This window comes from Mus musculus, chromosome 10 (genome assembly GCF_000001635.26).
Source record: "Mus musculus strain C57BL/6J chromosome 10, GRCm38.p6 C57BL/6J".
NCBI classification, from domain to species: domain Eukaryota; kingdom Metazoa; phylum Chordata; class Mammalia; order Rodentia; family Muridae; genus Mus; species Mus musculus.
Window position 1 is genome coordinate 41,584,692 of NC_000076.6, and position 18,351 is coordinate 41,603,042.

Below are 18,351 nucleotides of genomic sequence, written 5' to 3' on the forward strand. Positions count from 1 at the left end.
AAACTTAAGGGAACTCTATTGGGAAATCTCTACCTCTTCCTTCTTCAGAATAGGAGTGTGGTTTTGCTTTGCTTGTTCCTATTCTCTTGTGTGTTTACCTTAGAAAGGCCAAGGAGACGGTCTGTTCACATAGCCAAATGGCAGAGCGTGTGTCTGAGGGCCCAGCTGATTGGCTGCATAGACCTTACCTGAGCTGAGCTGCTTCCTTCTAAGTCACCTGTTCTAGAAGACCAGTGATCATCTGTCATTCTAAATGCATGAATGTGTGTGTGTGTGTGTGTGTGTGTGTGTGTGTGTATGTATGAATGTGTGTGTCTGTATGAATGTGTGTGTGTCTGTATGAATGTGTGTGTGTGTGTGTGTGTGTGTGTGTGTGTGTATGAATATGAATGTGTGGAAAGGAAAGAGGCTGAGATAGAAGGGCTGAGAGCAAAGTCTGTTAGACCTTTGGGCTCTGTCCTGAGTATTTGAAAGCATTGAGAGGCTCTAAGGACAGCTGTGACATAATCTAGCTCACTTTTAAAGCAGTGTCCTGGGGATGGAGGGATGACTTACTGTTGATATGCTGCTCCTCCTACGGAGGACCCGAGCGAGTTTGGTTCCCAGCACCCAGATAGGGTGGCTCACAACAACCTGCGGCTCCAACTGCAAGAGATGTGACACTGTCTTCTAACCTCTGTGGGCACCTTCACAGATGCAGAAAAAGGACACACACACACACACACAAAAGAAAATAAAGTATAAAAGAAAAACAAACAAATTAAGAAAACAACCCAGTCAAAAAAAAGGCCAAGGTTAGCAACACCAAAGAATTCCCCAAGAAGAAATAAATACAAATGGTCAGTAAGTCCAGTTAAAGGTATTTGGTATCTTTGGCTATCAGGGAAATGCAAATTGAAACTACTCTTAAGACTGCATCTCAGCCCTGCCAAATGGCTATTGTGATTTTGTTCTGGGATACTCAGAGGGTGGTACACTGGGAAACAGTCTACTAAGCCGGTGTCAGTGTCTGGCTTCTGTGGGATCCTCATCCAAAGGCTACACCTGGACCACTAATGGGTGGAGGCTTTTATACATTTTGGCTGCTTTGTCTTCCATATACGCCTACGTAAATTATAATTGGGTATTTAACTAGGCAGGCAGTAACACTATTAGTGGTTAGAATTCTAGGGGAAAGGAGAGGCAGCTGCAGCAGATGTGCTGAGGAATGGGACAACCCTCAAGGACATGGGCCAGCCCAAGAGACTGGTACCCCTTTTTCTCTTCTTTAGTTCTTGGGGCCCCTATCACAGTTAGAATGAGGAGCGTCTCCCATAGCTCGGGCATTTTAAACATGTGTCTAAAGAGGTTTAGGAGGTCTGGCCTTGCTGGAGGAAGTATGTCAGAGGGGCAGGTTCTGAGTTGAAAGCCTCAGCTATTTCAATCTTGCTATCTCTCAGCTTCCAGCTCCTGCTACTGGGACAGATGGGTAAGACATCCCCCTAGCCTGTCTCTGAAAATAAGCAGGTTCTTGAGTACAGTGCAGCACCAGCCACTCTGTAGCCCACGTGCAAGGAATACCTGTGCATTGTCCAGTGCAGCTTGCCATTCGGTAGAAGCCTTCCTGATCACGTGGCAGCTGCCCAGAAGTACGTCTTCCATTAGCATCTGTACACCCACCAGCTCTCCATGGGCCACTCTGCGGTCACAGTCACTTAGCCCACAGAGACACATCTGAAAACAAAGATACCTTCCCATTTTGAAGAGTCTTACATATCCTTTATACATGGTTTTGAAGAAAGAATGTTAAGTGCAACTATGTTTATAGCCCTTGCCCTCTCAATTGATAAAAATATCCATAAAAATCAGAGTAACAGTTCTAGATTAAAGTCCTTCCTGTGTAGGTTTTTGAGTAGCAAGTCTCCCAACCTTACACAGATACAATGAATGAAAAATGGGATAATCTTAGTTTCTTTTAGATCCCCCTTGCTTTTACTGTTAAAAAAAAACAAAAACAAACAAACAAACAAAAAAACCTTCATACTTATGAAGGATTTTGAATATACACAAATGTTAACAAAATGATTACAATTTACATCCATGAATGTATTGCCAGCCTTGCCCCACTCCAAATTCTAAAGCCAAGTTAGAGTTGAGTTTTTGTGTTGGTTTTAATACTTTTATATATTAATATATATGTATATAATATATACACACATATATAGATATTGATATATAGACAGACAGACAGATAGATGTTTACTTGATCATGAGAAAACATATTTTTTCCCAAAATAAATGAAGAGAATTTAAAGATGCATCGTCATCAGAACAATTATAGGGAGTTCCTCTTCACTCCTGCCTAAGCTGTTCCCATCCCAGGTCACTGTCCCAGGGGCAGTTTCTCTAAGAGGCTTAGATGGTGACTCCAGATAAGCGGCTGCTCCTCTCGGTCATTACTGCCCTGGGGACTGCAGCTGAGTTTACAGTCAAGGCCAGCAGCTGCTGAGAGCATGGTTTTCTCCATAATAAGAAAATATGACTCACCTCAGGTTACAGCGTCACGATTAAACACACATTTATCTTATAAATGACCACTGGCTAGAACATGAACCTGTGATACCCTGCTCTGTGGCCTGTGTTTGTTTTTCTCTCTAACAAGTGGGAAGATAGATCTACCTGCATATCATACTCTAGGGTGTCCGGGACGCTGCTTATAACTGGAAATGGTCCACCATCTTCCAGGAACGCCCTCCACGGGAACAACGCAAATGCCTGAAAGAGAGGAACAGAAACGATAATAGTCTCACGCATCCCTCAGATGAAGGCGTTTGCACATGAGCAAGACTTCTGCATCTGTGCTCCAAAGCCCACTCCGATGACTCATTTATTATGCAGGACTTCCTTCTCATTGGAGCATGCCAGCGACACAGAAGGGGTAGCAGTGATTATTACTCTTTTCCTTGGTTTTGCTGAAATGGCTTCAGTATAAACAAGGTACAAAGTCCCAGAACAAGAGATTGTGGTGGCACACACCTGTAAGCCCGGCACTTGAGAGGCTGATGCAGGAGGATTGCAAGTTTGAGACCAGCTTTAGCTAGACCTGTGATTTTCAACCTACGGGTCGAAGGATCCTTTCACAGGGGTCACATGTCACACACCCTGTGTATCTGATCCTTATTATGATTTATAACAGCAGCAAAAGTACAGTTATGAAGTAGCAAAGGAAATGATTTTATGGTTGGGGGTCACTGCAGCATGAGGGACTATATTAAAGGGCATGGCAGTAGGAAGGTTGAGACCACTCAGCTAGACAGTGAGACTCTGTCTGGAAAGAAACAAAACAAAGGAAGTTCTAGAATACAATACCCAGGGGCCATGTTTTTAAGCAATGACAGTAAACTTAGTTAAATGCTGTCTATATTAGGGACCTTCAAGACCTGCCTTAGGGCTCTAAAAGAGGTTTGAGGATTGGACCAGGAGTCACTGTCATGTGGTATGGAAGAAGGGGACTTGTGTGACTGAGTGCCAGTGAATAGGACATGGCAGAAACGATGGTGTCAGTCATGCAAAGCCCATGGCTGTTGCTTTGGGCTCTCTCTCTTGGGCTGCCCGCCCTGGGAAAGCCATTTTCCATGTTGTGAGAAAGTTCTGTAGAGAAGACTGTGGGAGCCATCTTGGATGTGGCTCTCCTGACAGCTCCTGACCGCTGGTGAATGAGGCTGGAAGCAAACTTCTCAAACTGAGATGATGCTCTCAGGGCTGGACAACATCCAGAGAGACGCTAAGCCTGTACTCCCTCCCGAACTGTTCCCAGCTTCCTGACTCAGAGTCCGGGGTGATAACAAACACTTATGCATATGGTCCTAACCTGTTAAGCTGGGGAATGGCTTGTGCTTGTGGCAATAGAAAAGTAGCAGAAGGTTTGGGGCCTGATGCTACTCTGACTCTTCTCTGCCATCCATCTCTGGCTTTCTCAAATTTTTGACTTCTGTAGAGCTGGATAAAGTTGTTGCCTGAGTGTGGTGTGAGTGCTGGCTTTCCTGAACTTTGACCTGTGTAGAGCTGGATAGTGTGCCTGCCTGGGAATAGCCCTAGTTGCTAGGATTACATTTGATAACACATGGTGTAACCAGGGCAATTCAAAGCCCAGAGGCTGACCTACTTATACATTATAATTGCATCATTATTTATCCAAGAGAAAAGGTTGCAGAACACAGTTAATCTCAAATCGAAGTTTCTACCTCAGCCTAGGTCATCTGTTCTCAGATAAAAGACATACACTTATTTATAATAAGCCTTATGCGCTACAGCTGGACAGATGTCTCCCCTCTATACTATTATGTCTATGTCCCCATTAATAACCCAGAGTTAGCCAGGTATGGTGGTGCACACCTTTAATCCCAGCACTTGGGAAGCAGAGGCTGGCAGGTTTCTGAGTTCAAGGCCAGCCTGGTCTACAGGGTGAGTTCCAGGACAGCCAGGGCTACACAGAGAAACCCTGTCTTGAAAACCCAAAAAAGAAGAAAAACAAAAACCAAAAACAATTAAAAAAAAAAAAAAAAAGACCCAAACTCCAACAAGAAAAGATTGAGCCTTTTGGGTTTTCATGTTGTTTATTTGTTTGTTTTCTCTGACAGCTGTGAGTAGCCAGGCTGTTGCCTCCAGTCATCCCATTGAACATTTGCAGGAAAGACCCTGACTGGAAATAAGTCCTGGTCACAGGAGTTCCCATGACTCCCAGTGTGAGTGACTGAGGAAAGCCAAAGCAGACCAAGGGTCATTATATAAAGACCCTGCAAAATTGAAGCCAAATAGAAACGAAGAGATTACACTCCTGTATTCCACACACACTTTTTTTATGGGTACAAAACACTTGTGAGACTCACCTGCGGGCTCCACGGATCCAGCGGCTGGGGCAGGCTGAGCTGTGAGGAAAAGATGCTCTTCCCAAGAGCATTGCTGAGGGGTGGCAAACCATAGCATGCACTCTCCGCGACAGACTGGTAGGCGGGGGCATTTCCCGCTGCCAAAAATGTTCTGTCAAAATATGGTGTGAGTTTTTGTTTAATACAGCTACTTACACTTTTAACACCCAGAACTTTCTTCAAACTTACTGTAGCAAGAGAGTGGAGCCCTCAGACACAGCGCCCACGCGGACCTTCCCTCTCAGGCCCTAACTCTGTGGGGGGAGTTGATACTATTAATGTGAGAAATTGAGAGTTTCTATCAGTAGAGTATATTGATAGAATTTTTTTGGAAGGCTGGAAAATTCAAAAGGCACTGGCTATATGTTGTTGGACACCTGAAATGTATTAAATTTTCCTTAATTTTAATTCATACTAACTTGAATTAATCAACCTCACAGCTGCAAAACTGGGCATTACACCTTTAGCTCCAGACCAATGACTCTATCTGTTTGCTGAATTTTTCAAAAAGTTAATAGCTAAAGTGACAGTGTATAAAACCAAAATTCAAGGGTGAGTAACATCTACGGGTAAGAGAGAAAACGCTTTTGTTTCATTGAAATGAAGTTTGAGTTTGCACATCAAGAGCCTCAAAGCCCTGAAGACGAGAGCATGAAATGTATAACGTATGTAAGAATGAGAGACATACGGTATAATTCAGGGTGATTTTCATGCCCCAGAGGAAATAAGATTAACAAGGACATAAAGACTTTCTAGATCTCAGCTAGTCTCCTTTAGCATCTAAAGGATGCCTCAGAAAAGTGCTGACACAGGACAAACTGGGGGAGGGTATCATGGAGCAACAATGTCTTCTGTGGAGACCAACAAATCAGACACCAAAGAGAAAGGAGATTGGCCAGACTGAGGGAAATGCCAGTGGATGGAGCTGAGTAGCTAGCGGACCCTAGGCATGTCAGAGAGACTTGGGAATGCCCGAGCCCCATCAGTGAATATCTGTAAGGGGTGTGGACCAGGACACCAGACTTAAGAGGTCAGGGTAGACCTGAAACCCCACAACAGAGGGAGCAAAGTGGTCACTCCTCTCCACCTTCCAGATTCTCTTGCTCGCACCCCTTAGAGCACAGGCTGCCTCTGAGAGAAATGAGCAAAAATGGTGGGGGTGGGGTGTGAGTTCAAAAATTAAGGAGTTGCCTTGACTCCTGGAAGGGCCTTGAAGAGTCTAACTGTGGCTTCTCCCCTCCTCCTAGAATAAGGTTTCCATGTTTACCCACACTCCTTCCCACAGGAAGCTGTGCCCTTCCCAATGTCCCTGAGCAACAGCTCTGTCTCCTGCCAGACCCTGGGGCTAGGCAAACAAGAGGATCATGTCCACTCTGGTGATACTGCAGGGTCTGCCCTGCTCTGTCCCTGCATGTTTACTGTGTTCTTCCATGGCCTGACATGGCCGTGAGGACACAGAACTAGTGAATTGCTATTGATCTCATTTGTTCCAATATTTAGTGACATTTGTTCAGCCATCACATAATCCAGAGTAGAATCTTTCCCTCATTAGTAGGGTGAATAGGAGGTAGCTAGGAATGAATGAATGAATGAATGAATGAATGAGAGAAATAAGAATAAACAAAAAAAATGTAGTGAACTGGCTTGAAATTCCAGGGTGGACACTTTTAAACCTATTTTTGACTCAATAATATGGCATTGGAAAGCAAAAATATTTTTGCTATAGCAGAAGTAGAATCTGGTATACTTCATAGTGGAACACTCAAAAAGTCAATAAAACTACTGATTGTTGGTGTGTGTGTGTGTGTGTGTGTGTGTGTGTATGTGTGTGTGCACATGTAAGTGACTGTATTGACCCTGAATATGCTAAGCATGCACTCTACCACCAAGCTAAACCCCAGCTCTGCACTCTACTTAAGATGGTGGTTGGAGTTGGCTAAAGGCTAGCTCAATTTATTTCCCTGTTTCTTTTTAACTTCCATGCGATTTCTCAGTGGGTCTAGCCAGGGAAAACTCAACATACCAAGTGTAGCCATGGCTAGAACATTCACTGTAGTGAGCTGGGAACTGCCTGAGATAAAAAGACAAACCTCCCCCCCCCAGGCTGTCATCTTACCTCACCACAGAGCCCAACACGGCCGTGGTGCCACATACATACACTATCGATAGGCTCACTTAAAGTGCTGGCATAGAAAGCAGGCCGTTCTCTCAGAAACGCATTCAACACAAGGCAGGCTGACTGGGAATAATTTCTTCTACCACATGGCTCCTACTGCATCAGTCACAGACATCTCTACCACCAGTTCTCAAGTCTCTCTTTCCCTCCTCCCTTCTCCCTCCTTTGGGGACCAACTTTGTTCAAAATTACTTTATCAGTCTTTGACATGATCTCTTTCTTGCTCTCTTTTGAAGGTTTATTTATTTTTTTAAAATAGTATGTGTATGTTATGTAAGGGAGTATGTGCATGTGAGTGCAGGTGCCTACAGAGGCCAGAAGAGAGCATCAGATCTCCTGAAGATGAAGTAACAGATGGATGTGAGCTGCCCCACATGGTGCTGGGAATGAACTCTGATCCTATGTATAGAAGAGCAATATGTACTCCTAACTGCTGCATCTCTCCAGCTCCTGGCATGTTCTACAAATGGTTACCAAAGTGACCTCAATCCTTGGAGAAATTTTAGAGCTCTACTAAGGAACCCAGGTGTTATGGAACGTGGTCCTCTGGTCATGGCATGGCCATTGCCCTTTCAAACTCATAGCATCAGTGATTATAGGCAGAGGACCAACACAAGACTGGGCCTGTGGTCATTCAGCCATGAAGGGGATGGAGGGAGGTAAACAGATGTTTGGGAAGTGGCTAGACAGGAGAACTGGTTTTTGATGGTGTGGTTGCCTTCATCCATGAGTGACCCAAATTAAACCCATTAGTTCACAAGTTACACTGGGTGGGACTGTTTCTTAGGTCTGTAAGTCTGCATTATCTGTGGTGAACTGCATTTGTCTCTAGGGAGAATAACTGTGATGTACATACAGTCTTCATTGTTAACTTGATTGACTTAGAATTACAGAGAATTAGGTGTGTCTCTGACAGTCTTTCTGAATAGGTGAAAGAAGCAAGAACACCGCCCCCCAACCCTCAGTGAGAATTCTAGAATTTTGGTTTCTTTTTAAAAACATAGAAATGTTTTTATTTTGATCCCAGTGTGGGAATATGGGGCTGGTTTGGACTGTCCTAAACAGCTGACTATGATTTGCCTCATGCTCTAGCAGAGGCATGGTTTTGCCAGCTGCAAATAGTTTGTGACATTTGGAATTCTGGGAACTTTTCAGAGGGTATAATAAATGCTAGAGCCCTGCTAGGTAGGGTTGGTGGTTGATGGGCATTCAGTGTGTGTGTGTGTGTGTGTGTGTGTGTGTGTGTGTGTGTGTGGTTTGTTTGTAGTCATGCTCAAAGAAGAAACAAAAGGAAAGAAATTAGATTCAAGAATCTCTACCCCCCCCCCACTTCTTCCTCTCCTATTACTATTAGGGGGTGAAACTGGGGGGGGGATAAAGGGTGGGAAGAAGAAGAACCTACAAAGTAGCAAATCCATTTCACAGGCTGGAGTCTCAAACCGAATCAAACAGGAAGGGGAGAAAGCAAGGTAAACACCAGCATTCATCTTCTGGCTGCAGATTGCACTGTGACCATCCCCCTCCATCCTCCAACCCCATCCCCCATTCCCCACATCCCCTCCCCTTCCACACTTCACTTGGCATGATAGACTTTATTTACCCTCAAACTGTAGGTCAAAATAAGCTTTTCCCTTGTTAAGTAATTTTTGTCATGTATTTTGTCAGAGCAATGAAAAAGAAACTAATACCCTTTTAGCACTAGGTAGACCTTCCTTTACTTCAACCCTCTCCATTGGAGACTATTCTAGTGAATATTTATTTATTTATTTATTCAGGGTTTCTTTGTGTAGTCCTGGCTGTCCTGGAACTCACTCTGTAGACCAGGCTGGTCTCGAACTCAAAAATCTGCCTGCCTCTGCCTCCCGAGCCTGGCTAACATTTATTATTATGCTAAATAATTTTATGTCAACCTTTCACAAGCTGCAGTTATTTGGGAAGAGGGAATCTCAAATAAGAAAATCCCCCCAAGCAGATTGGCCTGTGGGCAAGCCTGTGGTACTTTTTTTTTTTTTTTAATTGGGAGGGTGGTGCCACCCCTGGATTGGTGGCCCTGGGTTCTGTAAGAAAGCAGGTTGAGCAAGCCATGAAGAGCAAGCCCATAAAGAGCACCCTTCCATGACTCTACATCAGCTCCTGCCTCCAGGTACCTGCCCTAAATTCCTGTCCTGACATCCCTGCATGATGGTACAGGGGTAAGCTAAAATAAGCCCTTCCTCCCAAGTTGCTTTTGGTCATGATGTTTTATGTCAGCAATAGAAACCATAACTAAGAATATTAGTTTCCTATTTTATTTATTCTTGTTGTTGTTGTTTTGCTTTGAGATAGGATCTGACACAGCTCAGGCTGGCTTAGAACTCACTGTGTACAGAATGCCTGATCCTTCTACCTTCCAAGTTCTGAGACAACAGATAAACACTACCTCACCTATTTTTGTTCTGGGGAGACACAATCTTTTTATGTTGCTCTGGTTACCCTGGTATTGACTATGTAGCCCAGGCTGGCCTCAAATTCACAGCATCTCTTTTTCCTCAGCCTTCTAAGATTACAGGCATATGCAACCACATCTGACTGGTATTTTCCAATTTTTAAAAAAGATTTATTTATTATATGTAAGTTCACTGTAGCCGTCTTCAGACACTCCAGAAGAGGGCATCAGATCTCGTTACGGATGGTTGTGAGCCACCATATAGTTGCTGGGATTTGAACTCAGGACCTTCAGAAGAGCAGTCGGTACTCTTAACCACTGAGCCATCTCGCCAGCCCCGGTATTTTCCAATTTTAAAAGAAATTGTATATAATGTTTAACCCACGCTTTAGGCTGCAGGAAGGGATACAGAATGAGGAGTCAGATAGGAAGTGTGACTCCAAGTTCTACCACAGCAACCGCTGTGGCCTCGGGAAGTTACAAAACTTCTCTGTATTTCTCTTTCCTTTTCTGTAAAGGCAGGGAAAAAAAAATCATAGCCTACAGACTTGGCAACCAAAACCAGGCTCATTGCAACCTGGTTCTAAGACTCCAGTTCAAACAAAAGAAAAAAGAATGAAAGAAGAGAAAAGATTAGAAAAGACAAGAATAATGTTACCATTTTTTTGCTACATTTATTTAGGCAAATGTGTGTGTATGTTTCATTGTAACTTTGGAAATATTGTGACAAGTCTTTCAGAATCTCAGTTGGCAAAGCCTGGCCAGGATATGTAAGTCTGCAGGCCCCAACAACATTTAATTCTTCAAACATTTCTGGCATACCCTGTATGCTTTCTTATCAACACATGGCTGGGGGCTCCTAGGAAGCCAGCCCTGCCTCATGGGCGAGAACTGCCAACAGCCTGATACCAGGCAGGCTGCTTCCAACCTGGACCTCAGAAAGCGAGGAACACTCAGATGTGTGCTGGAGCTTTCCCCTAGAAGCAAGGATATAACAAAACTTGCTCTGACAGGCCAGGCACACTTATGGCTCTGCATTCCTCAAATACTAGAGACTGGGGCCATGGCCATGTGCCAAGACCATGTTGCATGAAACCCTCAGATGGTCTTAAGCCAGGTGCTGACATTTGAATGATTAGAGACACTTAAAACAGGCCAGCATAAAAATAAGTCTAAGATTTAAAAATGAAACAAACTGAAGAAGAGCCAGGGAAATGAAGCTGGTGCTGTCCACCCGTGCGCCCTGCAGCTCCCAGAGGAGGTTTGCTGGGGGGAGAGCATCCTTGGGATGGTTCCCCTTTCTCCTCCCCCGACCACCCCAATGGCAACAGCACACAGAGGGTAGAAACACCTTTTACACCATTCATCCTCTTCCACAAGGTGCCTCTGAAGGACACTCTCCACCCCTACAAACAATCTTACCCTCAGGAAGGTAATGGATCAGGAGTTAGACAACTCCTCAACAGACAGAGGCAAATGTTGGGCCCTAGACAGCTTGACTCTGACCTATTAGGAAACAGCTACAGAGTCTCATCAGGTTTCCCCCACTGACCTCAAGAGCAGGTGGGGGAGGGTAGTATGAAATATGTCAGACAACTTCCTCTCTCTGTCTCTTCTATGTGGGTTGAGGGTGACAGGCAACTTTAGGTGCCCTGCGTCCTTCCTGTTTCCCCGAGGCTGCTGAAACATGCTCCGTTCACTCCAGGAAGGAGCTTAGAACTTTCTTTTCAAACTCACATGGAACCTTTCCCTTGCAGGCGCAGATCCTTCTCTGGGTCAGAGAGCCCTGCTTGCTCAGGTAAAGTCTGAGATGACCCATGGAAGTTTACCTGAGTCCTGACTCTGGACTATATAAACATTTCCCTTCATTTGCAGGGTCAGTGCTACCTCAGATGATGGGGAAGGGTGACATTCCCCCTTCAGCCTTTATCCCTACCCTTTAGCCTTCTCTTCTGAGTCCCCTCTCTGCCATGAAGCTGCCCAGAAACTACCATAGTTCACAGGTGTTGAAGCTAAATATACTAAGGCTCTGAATCTACTGAGTAATTGATTCCACATACACGTGAAAGGAAGTGTTCTGGGAGAGGAAAAAAAAAAGACCAGGAAGATGGACCAATAAAGACCACCATGTGTGCCACCTGGGTGGTTTCTGATAGGTTACCTCCACTGATGAAACAACCCAATTCAAATAACCGAATTGAAAAACATGAAAGGCAAGTTGACTGGAGTCACCTCTTGGGTGGGTTCACTGATCTCACAGGGTGGGTCAGAGAAGTCACCATTCTGGCAGGGAGACAGAGGGGAGGGGGACAAGAAAGGAAAAGTGCACGTATGGAGAAAGACGCTGAGAGCAGGAGAGAAAGAAAAACCAGCATGTGTGTGCTATTGTTGGCTTTTAAAAGTCTTATGTATCTGAGTACACTGTAGGTGTCTTCAGACACACCAGAAGAGGGCATCGGGTCACATTAAAGGTGGTTGTGAGCCACCATGTGGTTGCCGGGAGTTGAACTCAGGACCTCTGGAAGAGCAGTCAGTGCTCTTAACCACTGAGCCATCTCTCTAGCCCATGAACCTCTGGGGAAAGCCCAGCCCCTGGGCTGGAGAGGTCATTCAGGGTAGAGGGTATTGTATGCCAGCCATATCCTGTAACAGATGGAGACCGAGGGATGCTGGGAGAACCTGAAGGTCATGTCTACTTTGGTATGTTAGCCCCTTGTCTCAGGTATGAAACCCAACAGTTTCTTCTGAGAAGGACATTGAAAGCAGGCAGTAGGACACTCAGTCTCCAGCCCATTCCTGGTCACGCTGTGAGGGCAACTGTTGGGAAGCAGAGTGGTTTCCCTAAAACAGGACCAGACAGAACCCTCTATGGCTGGAACCAAACCACAACGGAAGAAAGAACAAACCCTTGGGCTTTCAGAGTAAAGGTCAATTCAGTGGCCAACTTGGTGACTATCTAGCAGTCTTTACAGCTTTACAGCTCACAAACTAAACTAAGCTACAGATCCAAAGCTGTTTGTCAATAAAAAGTAAGAAAGTCAGCATGAAGCTTTGCACTCTGCTAAATTTATATTCTAAACCCAAGGACTGTTGGCAGAAACAAGCAAATGCTAAGTAAAAGAATATGTTCACTCACTATAATTCCCTGAGATATTCTCTATGGATTCTGTATGGATACACCGTGCTAAGGGTGGGAAACACGTGTAATCTCTGCTACAGCCCGTTGGGCCCCTTCTTGGCTGAATTCATCTCACACTGGAGATGAATTGGACAAAGTTGGTAAGTTTTGGTAATTTAGGAGTAACTGGAGCTGGCTGCGGGTGGGGGGAGGCTCATGACTGTAATCTGGGCACTAGAAGGCTGGTCCAAACTCAAGGCTGTCCTGTTTACAGAGCAAGTTCCAGGCTAACAAGGGATACAAATTAAGACTTTCTTTCAAAACGAAATAAAAGGATCATTAGAGTTGGACTGGTGAATAGGCTGACGGCTCAGGAGGCTAACTAAGATAGAAGGATCCCAGGTTCAAGGCCTGCTTTGGCTACTCAGTTTCATGATTTCCTAGGGTACATAGCAAGATACTAGTTCTGTTGCTGATGCCCTTTAATTAAAAGCAACAGGCTTTTAACACTCCCCCTAACACCCTCCCCCTTTACAAATCCAGGGGTCCTTAGGCCGACTCTTTTTCTTTCTCATATAAAACATTTTCTGGAAACATGAATATTAATCCAAACTCAATCCAAATCCATTAAAATCCTGACTAATCAGCCACATAAAACTTTTGTATGCATCAAACTTGAGGAAATGCTTCCTGTAAGACCAAGGTAGAGTTTATTTAAAAATCAACCCCTGTAGCCAGTCCTAGGAGCGTCAGGTGGTCAGTGAAAGCTGTCCCTTTGAAAGGTAGAGCGGAAAAGGAGAAATGAACTCTTCAGAATAATGATCTTCAGAAACACAAAAGCTTTAATCCCTATGACACAAACTGAGGCTGTTTAGGAAATGTCGTGAAAAACCTCAGGAGCACCAGGGCAGACTTCACACACACAGGCACACACAGGCTTTGCAAGAAACGTTTGGTAGCCAGTGTGCCGGATCTATCTGCAGCCCTATTTTAGGCTGGTTCTCTAATCTTGCTAACCGTGGCCTCCCTGAATGGGGCCTCTGCAAGCACCTGCTCAGCAGAATCCAGTTGGCAGGAACAGTACTTCTCTAGCCCTTACCGGAGGAGATGTCTCATGGCTGCATCGAACTGCAGCAACGTCACCTCCCTGCGGAGGAGGAGGGCCTGGGCCACCTGGCTCGGGTCCTGGGGTCTCTGGAGACTGTCAATCATTTTCTGCAGCTCTTGAAGTTCATTCCCTAGAAAGCAGGCAACAACTCAAGTCAGACTGTGAAATACAGACTGCCGAAGCCAACCCATCAGACTTGCCTTTCACCTCCGGGACCAAGTAGTCACCCAAATCAGACTTCCTTTGTTTGTGGACGTGCTAATTATATGTCTTGCAAGACCAGCAGCTTTGGAAACCAGGTCTGATTTAGCTACCCTTCCTTCTTTCCTCTGGGGGATAGAAACACCCTGGCTTTAGCACAGTAAGAACATACTGTTCAAAGTCTGAAATCAGCAAAGCCATGGTCTCAGAACAGAAGGAGTAAGAAATGGCATGGGATGAGGAGGTCCTCAGAATACCCACTAGGGACTTCAAGTTACTGTCAGATAGAGCCTACATTCATTTTCATTGTCATGCCGAGAGAATCGGCTTCCCTTTGTCACCAGTGCATGGACTGAAAGACTCGAGTCAGAAAGCCAGTACAAAGATGCGATGCATAGACATACTTGTACACACATATATGTGTATACATATTCACATATGAACTTCTAGGCGATTCGAGCCATTTCAGGAATTGAACCTTTGCCACAAAAGAAGGATCCACAGATAAAAACTGGAAAGAGCAGCTTTCTGGAACACCCGGGCTGGGCTGAGGAACCTGGCCTGCACCTGGCCTTCTGCCCTTGGCTCAAGGAGGGAGATGAAACCGGAGAGCTCAGCAAAAAAGAGCAAACACGCAGGAGCCCGTCAGGGCTGTGTGTTCAGGGCTATCTGAATATCAGCTGTCCAAAAAACGTTTGTCAGCTTCCGCTGAGGGGGGTGACAGCTTTCCACCCTGGGACAGGACAGGCTGTGAAGCTGTGGTCAGTGTCCCTCCATGGCAGCCCAAGACGGGCATTGCTCAAGGACATTGATGAGGGTGCTTCCTCTCTTGGCAGCCATTCCAGACCCAAGCAGCCTTCTTCCTACCTGGCCAGTGCTGGGCCTCCTCAGCCCTTCGCACACCAGGAAACAGAGGACTATGGGAATGAAGCTGTGTGTGTGAGTTTGACCAGAGCTGTTCTAGCCTTGAGAATGGCTGTTGGTACTTGCGACATTTTCATGTGACGTTGGGGAAGATGAGCGGTCCAGGTTCCGTGTCCCACTGTTATTCTACACATGACAGATAGATGATTGGGGTTTTCCCAGTCCCAAATAATTGGGTCTAATCATCACATAATAAACAAACAAACAAACAAACAAGAGTTCTCTGAATGTGATAGCTCCATCGGGCTACAGAGAAGTTCCCAATGAGAGGGAAGTATCAGGAACACAAACTGCAGAACTTTTGAGGTGCATGGCAGGAGCAGAGCTGGTCACTGAGTGCCATTTGTCTATGGCTTGTGGTTTTGGTCTACAAGCAACACATCTTCAGGCAAGTGGCAACCAAACGAAAATTTTTACAGCCATCTGTGGTCGCTTGTAAAAGAAAATAAATAAATGAAACCCCGCCTACCCTATGAGTAAAGCACCATAGAGATGTAAATATACAAAGTATTTGGGTCCAGGTTTTGAGGACGTGGCTGTAGATAAAGACAGCGCCCTTGGAGTGCCTGGCTCACAGTGACTTTCTCCATTTTAGCACGTCCATTGTGCTGCTCTCTTTTGGTTGTGATCAAAACACTTGTATGTGACAAAAATCAACTAGAAACAGACAGAGGCCTGAGTTAAAACCTTGAATCCCTGAAGCAGAGCTGCACAGTAAGCAGAGGCCAGGGCTGAACAGGAGTCCCCCAGCACACAAGAGTTGATGAACGCAATTGTGCGATGTTAAGAACCTGCCCAGCAAAGGCAGCCATCAGCAAACCAAGCAGCCCACTTCAGACGGGGGTGGGGGATGTCTGCAATACATAAACTGCGAAAGTTAAACACTGAGAAACCCCACGGCTGATTCAAAGATCAGTGACCAGACCAAACACAGTGCTCAAAAGAAGAAAAACAAATGGGCAATAAGTGTTTTTAAAAATGGTAATCAAAGTCTTTAGCCACCTGGGAAATGCATGTTAAAAGTACACTGGCAGTCAATCTCACCCTAGTCAGAATTGCTAACATTGAGAAAACAAATACCAATAAATGCTGGTGAGGATATGGGGAAAAAGAGGCCCTGTTCACTGCTGGTGGGAGTAAATGGAAACAGACACTGTGTACATCAGTATGAGGTATCTCAAAACATTTAAAATAGAATGACCCCATAACCCAGCTGCACGGCTCCTGAGGATCTAGATAAGGGACCCTGCATCCCACTACCATTGGCCACCCCTTGCTACCTCATTCCCTAAGGACCAGTTTAAAAGTCACACTGTTCTGCCAATCACATTGTACCTAATGGCTGCTGCTCTGTACAAAAACTCGCCAAAAGAGCTACCTGGGGTTGCTGTCTCTCCTTCGGGTACAGGATGACCCCAGTGTGCTGGAACAATAAATTCCTCTTGCTTCTGCATTGATCCCCAGGTCCATGTGGCTCACTCTCAGAGAGTCCCTGGTAGCTAAGGCTCGGCAGAGTCTTACAGTCCATACTCAGAAAGACAGATCTCTCATGGTCTCTCGCATATGCAAAGCCTAGATTTTAATATACATACATACTAAAATGTATAAATGTTAAATATATATATTGTGTGTCTATGTGTGCATTTTGTGTATGTGTGTGTGTGTGCATATGTGAGCATGGGCATAGACCATCAAACTGGAAAGGGGATCAAGAGAACAGGACAAAGAGGCCTGAAGGACTGGAGACAACTGAAATACATATGACATCAACATGGAGAGAGCTGCCGTGGATAATGAACCCATTCTTTCTTAGGACACAATTTGAGTGTCACAAATCAAAACCCAAATAAAGCCAGGTATGGGGGCTAGCTTGTGCAACACCACACCCTGGATCCCAGCCCTTGAGAGGCCGAGAGGCAGGGTCTGTGCAAGTGTGGTCATGTGTTGACAGGTGCTTATCGTAGTGCAGTTGTCCAGGTGGGAGTGACCTCTTCCTTGCCTCCTACTGACTTACCATCTACATTGTTTCATCCTTCGGTAGGGGCAGGATGCTTGTGGGGAGGAAGTGTCAGTGTGGGCAGGGAAAGCCACCTAGGATTGCTAATGGAGTGGAAGGTGGCCAGAGGACCCAGGAAAGCAAAGGAGATCTGCCCATATTCAGGGGGAGGGTTCTATGTGGGGAGTCCTCCTGGTCTTGAAACTCACACACTCACAATGGAGCATGAAAACAGGGAGGGAGAGCATAATTATTGTGGTGGGGCTTAAACTGGCCTTTTGATCTTTGGCAAAGAAAATTCAGCGTAAATGGCCTCACAAGACACCCCCTCCCCCACCCCCACCCCCACCCCACCCCCGTGCTTTACACAGATCCAAAGGGAAAGTCCATGGTCAGGGAAGGGGAGAATTTGGCAGGGTCCACAGAAGCTCACTTTGTTGTGATGGCTTCTCTTGGTCATAGAGGAGGACCCATAAGCTCATATCCAGAACGCTACAAAATATTTAAAGTGTGGAAGTCCACAAAAGTCGTCTTATCTACCACCAATAAAGGCCCAGTTCAATTTCATCTTCCGCCTTGGTTTTCCTGCCTCCTCTGGGATCTGGGCCAGGAGCTGAGCAGCCAAGCAACCTTCTTAGGAGGGTGATTATCTTAGTGGAATTTTTCTCTTTTTCACTTAATTTGCTCTTCATCTATTTTCAGCAAATCAGAGCATGCAGAACTTTGCACATATTCCCCTGAGCACATTTTTTCTCCTTCACTTGCAACAATTGAAGTGTGTAGCCTCTAACTGACACCTCAGAAAACCTGAGTTCCACAAGCTCTGGGGCTGCGGTTCACCAGCAGCAAGGACTCCACTTCCTTCACTTAGAACTCTAGGTCCTCAGTGGTCTTCTCAGCGCCACTGACCCCCAGCGCCTCAGTAACAGGCTGATGGCCTTGGTGGTGTCTTCTCTGTCTTGCCAGGGCCCTCAGTGTTTTCTCTACTGATTAGAGTTAGAGTACATGGGACTCTTGTCCCAGCTGCTAAAGGACTTCCAGGGAAGGGGTCAACTGGAAATGTGGCCCTGAATGTCACAGACTCTCAGATCAGGACAGACATTTTCGTGGCCCATCTTCCTTTCCCCTGACTCTCTGAAACCCATCAGCCTCCATAAGAGCATGCACCTCAGCATGTTCTGTATTAGTAGGGACAGTTTGATGTGGCTTTAATCTTGTGACGTGAGTCTTTGGGACTTGCTTGTGTCCAGTGAGATCATTAGCCTGTGACAGTACCAAGCTTCTTGCTGAGGTGGTACCAACATCAGCCTACTTCCTGTTTCTTCACCTCAGCTAGACATTCAGCATCCTCCTACACCACCACTCAGCCCCTGCCTTGCCTCTGCCCTACATTAGAATATCCAGGTCTCTTCTGTGTGCATCAGCATGATGCAAACCTACTAGCCACCAGCTTCAGGGTCCCTTTCAACTGGAAGGGGAAAGATTCATATCACTCA

The 18,351-nt window shown here is 45.5% G+C and overlaps 1 protein-coding gene across 12 annotated transcripts in view; it reads right to left on the bottom strand.

Annotated features, from left to right (window-relative positions):
- Positions 1 to 18,351, bottom strand: part of Ccdc162 (coiled-coil domain containing 162) — a 177,677-nt gene that overhangs the window by 45,848 nt on the left and 113,478 nt on the right. For 11 of the 12 annotated variants that reach the window (XR_871443.3, XR_003948818.1, XM_011243230.3 and 8 more), the window contains 4 exons: positions 13,726 to 13,864; positions 4,869 to 5,019; positions 2,659 to 2,754; positions 1,561 to 1,713 (listed from right to left, as the gene is read on the bottom strand). Coding sequence is in view for 9 of the 12 variants with exons in the window: in XM_011243230.3 (XP_011241532.1) it covers positions 1,561 to 1,713; positions 2,659 to 2,754; positions 4,869 to 5,019; positions 13,726 to 13,864 (539 nt within the window). In the remaining 3 variants the exon portion in view is untranslated. Of the gene's footprint in view, positions 1 to 555; positions 687 to 1,560; positions 1,714 to 2,658; positions 2,755 to 4,868; positions 5,020 to 13,725; positions 13,865 to 18,351 lie in introns of all 12 variants that reach the window. The other variant, XR_001779633.2, reaches the window with a different exon arrangement.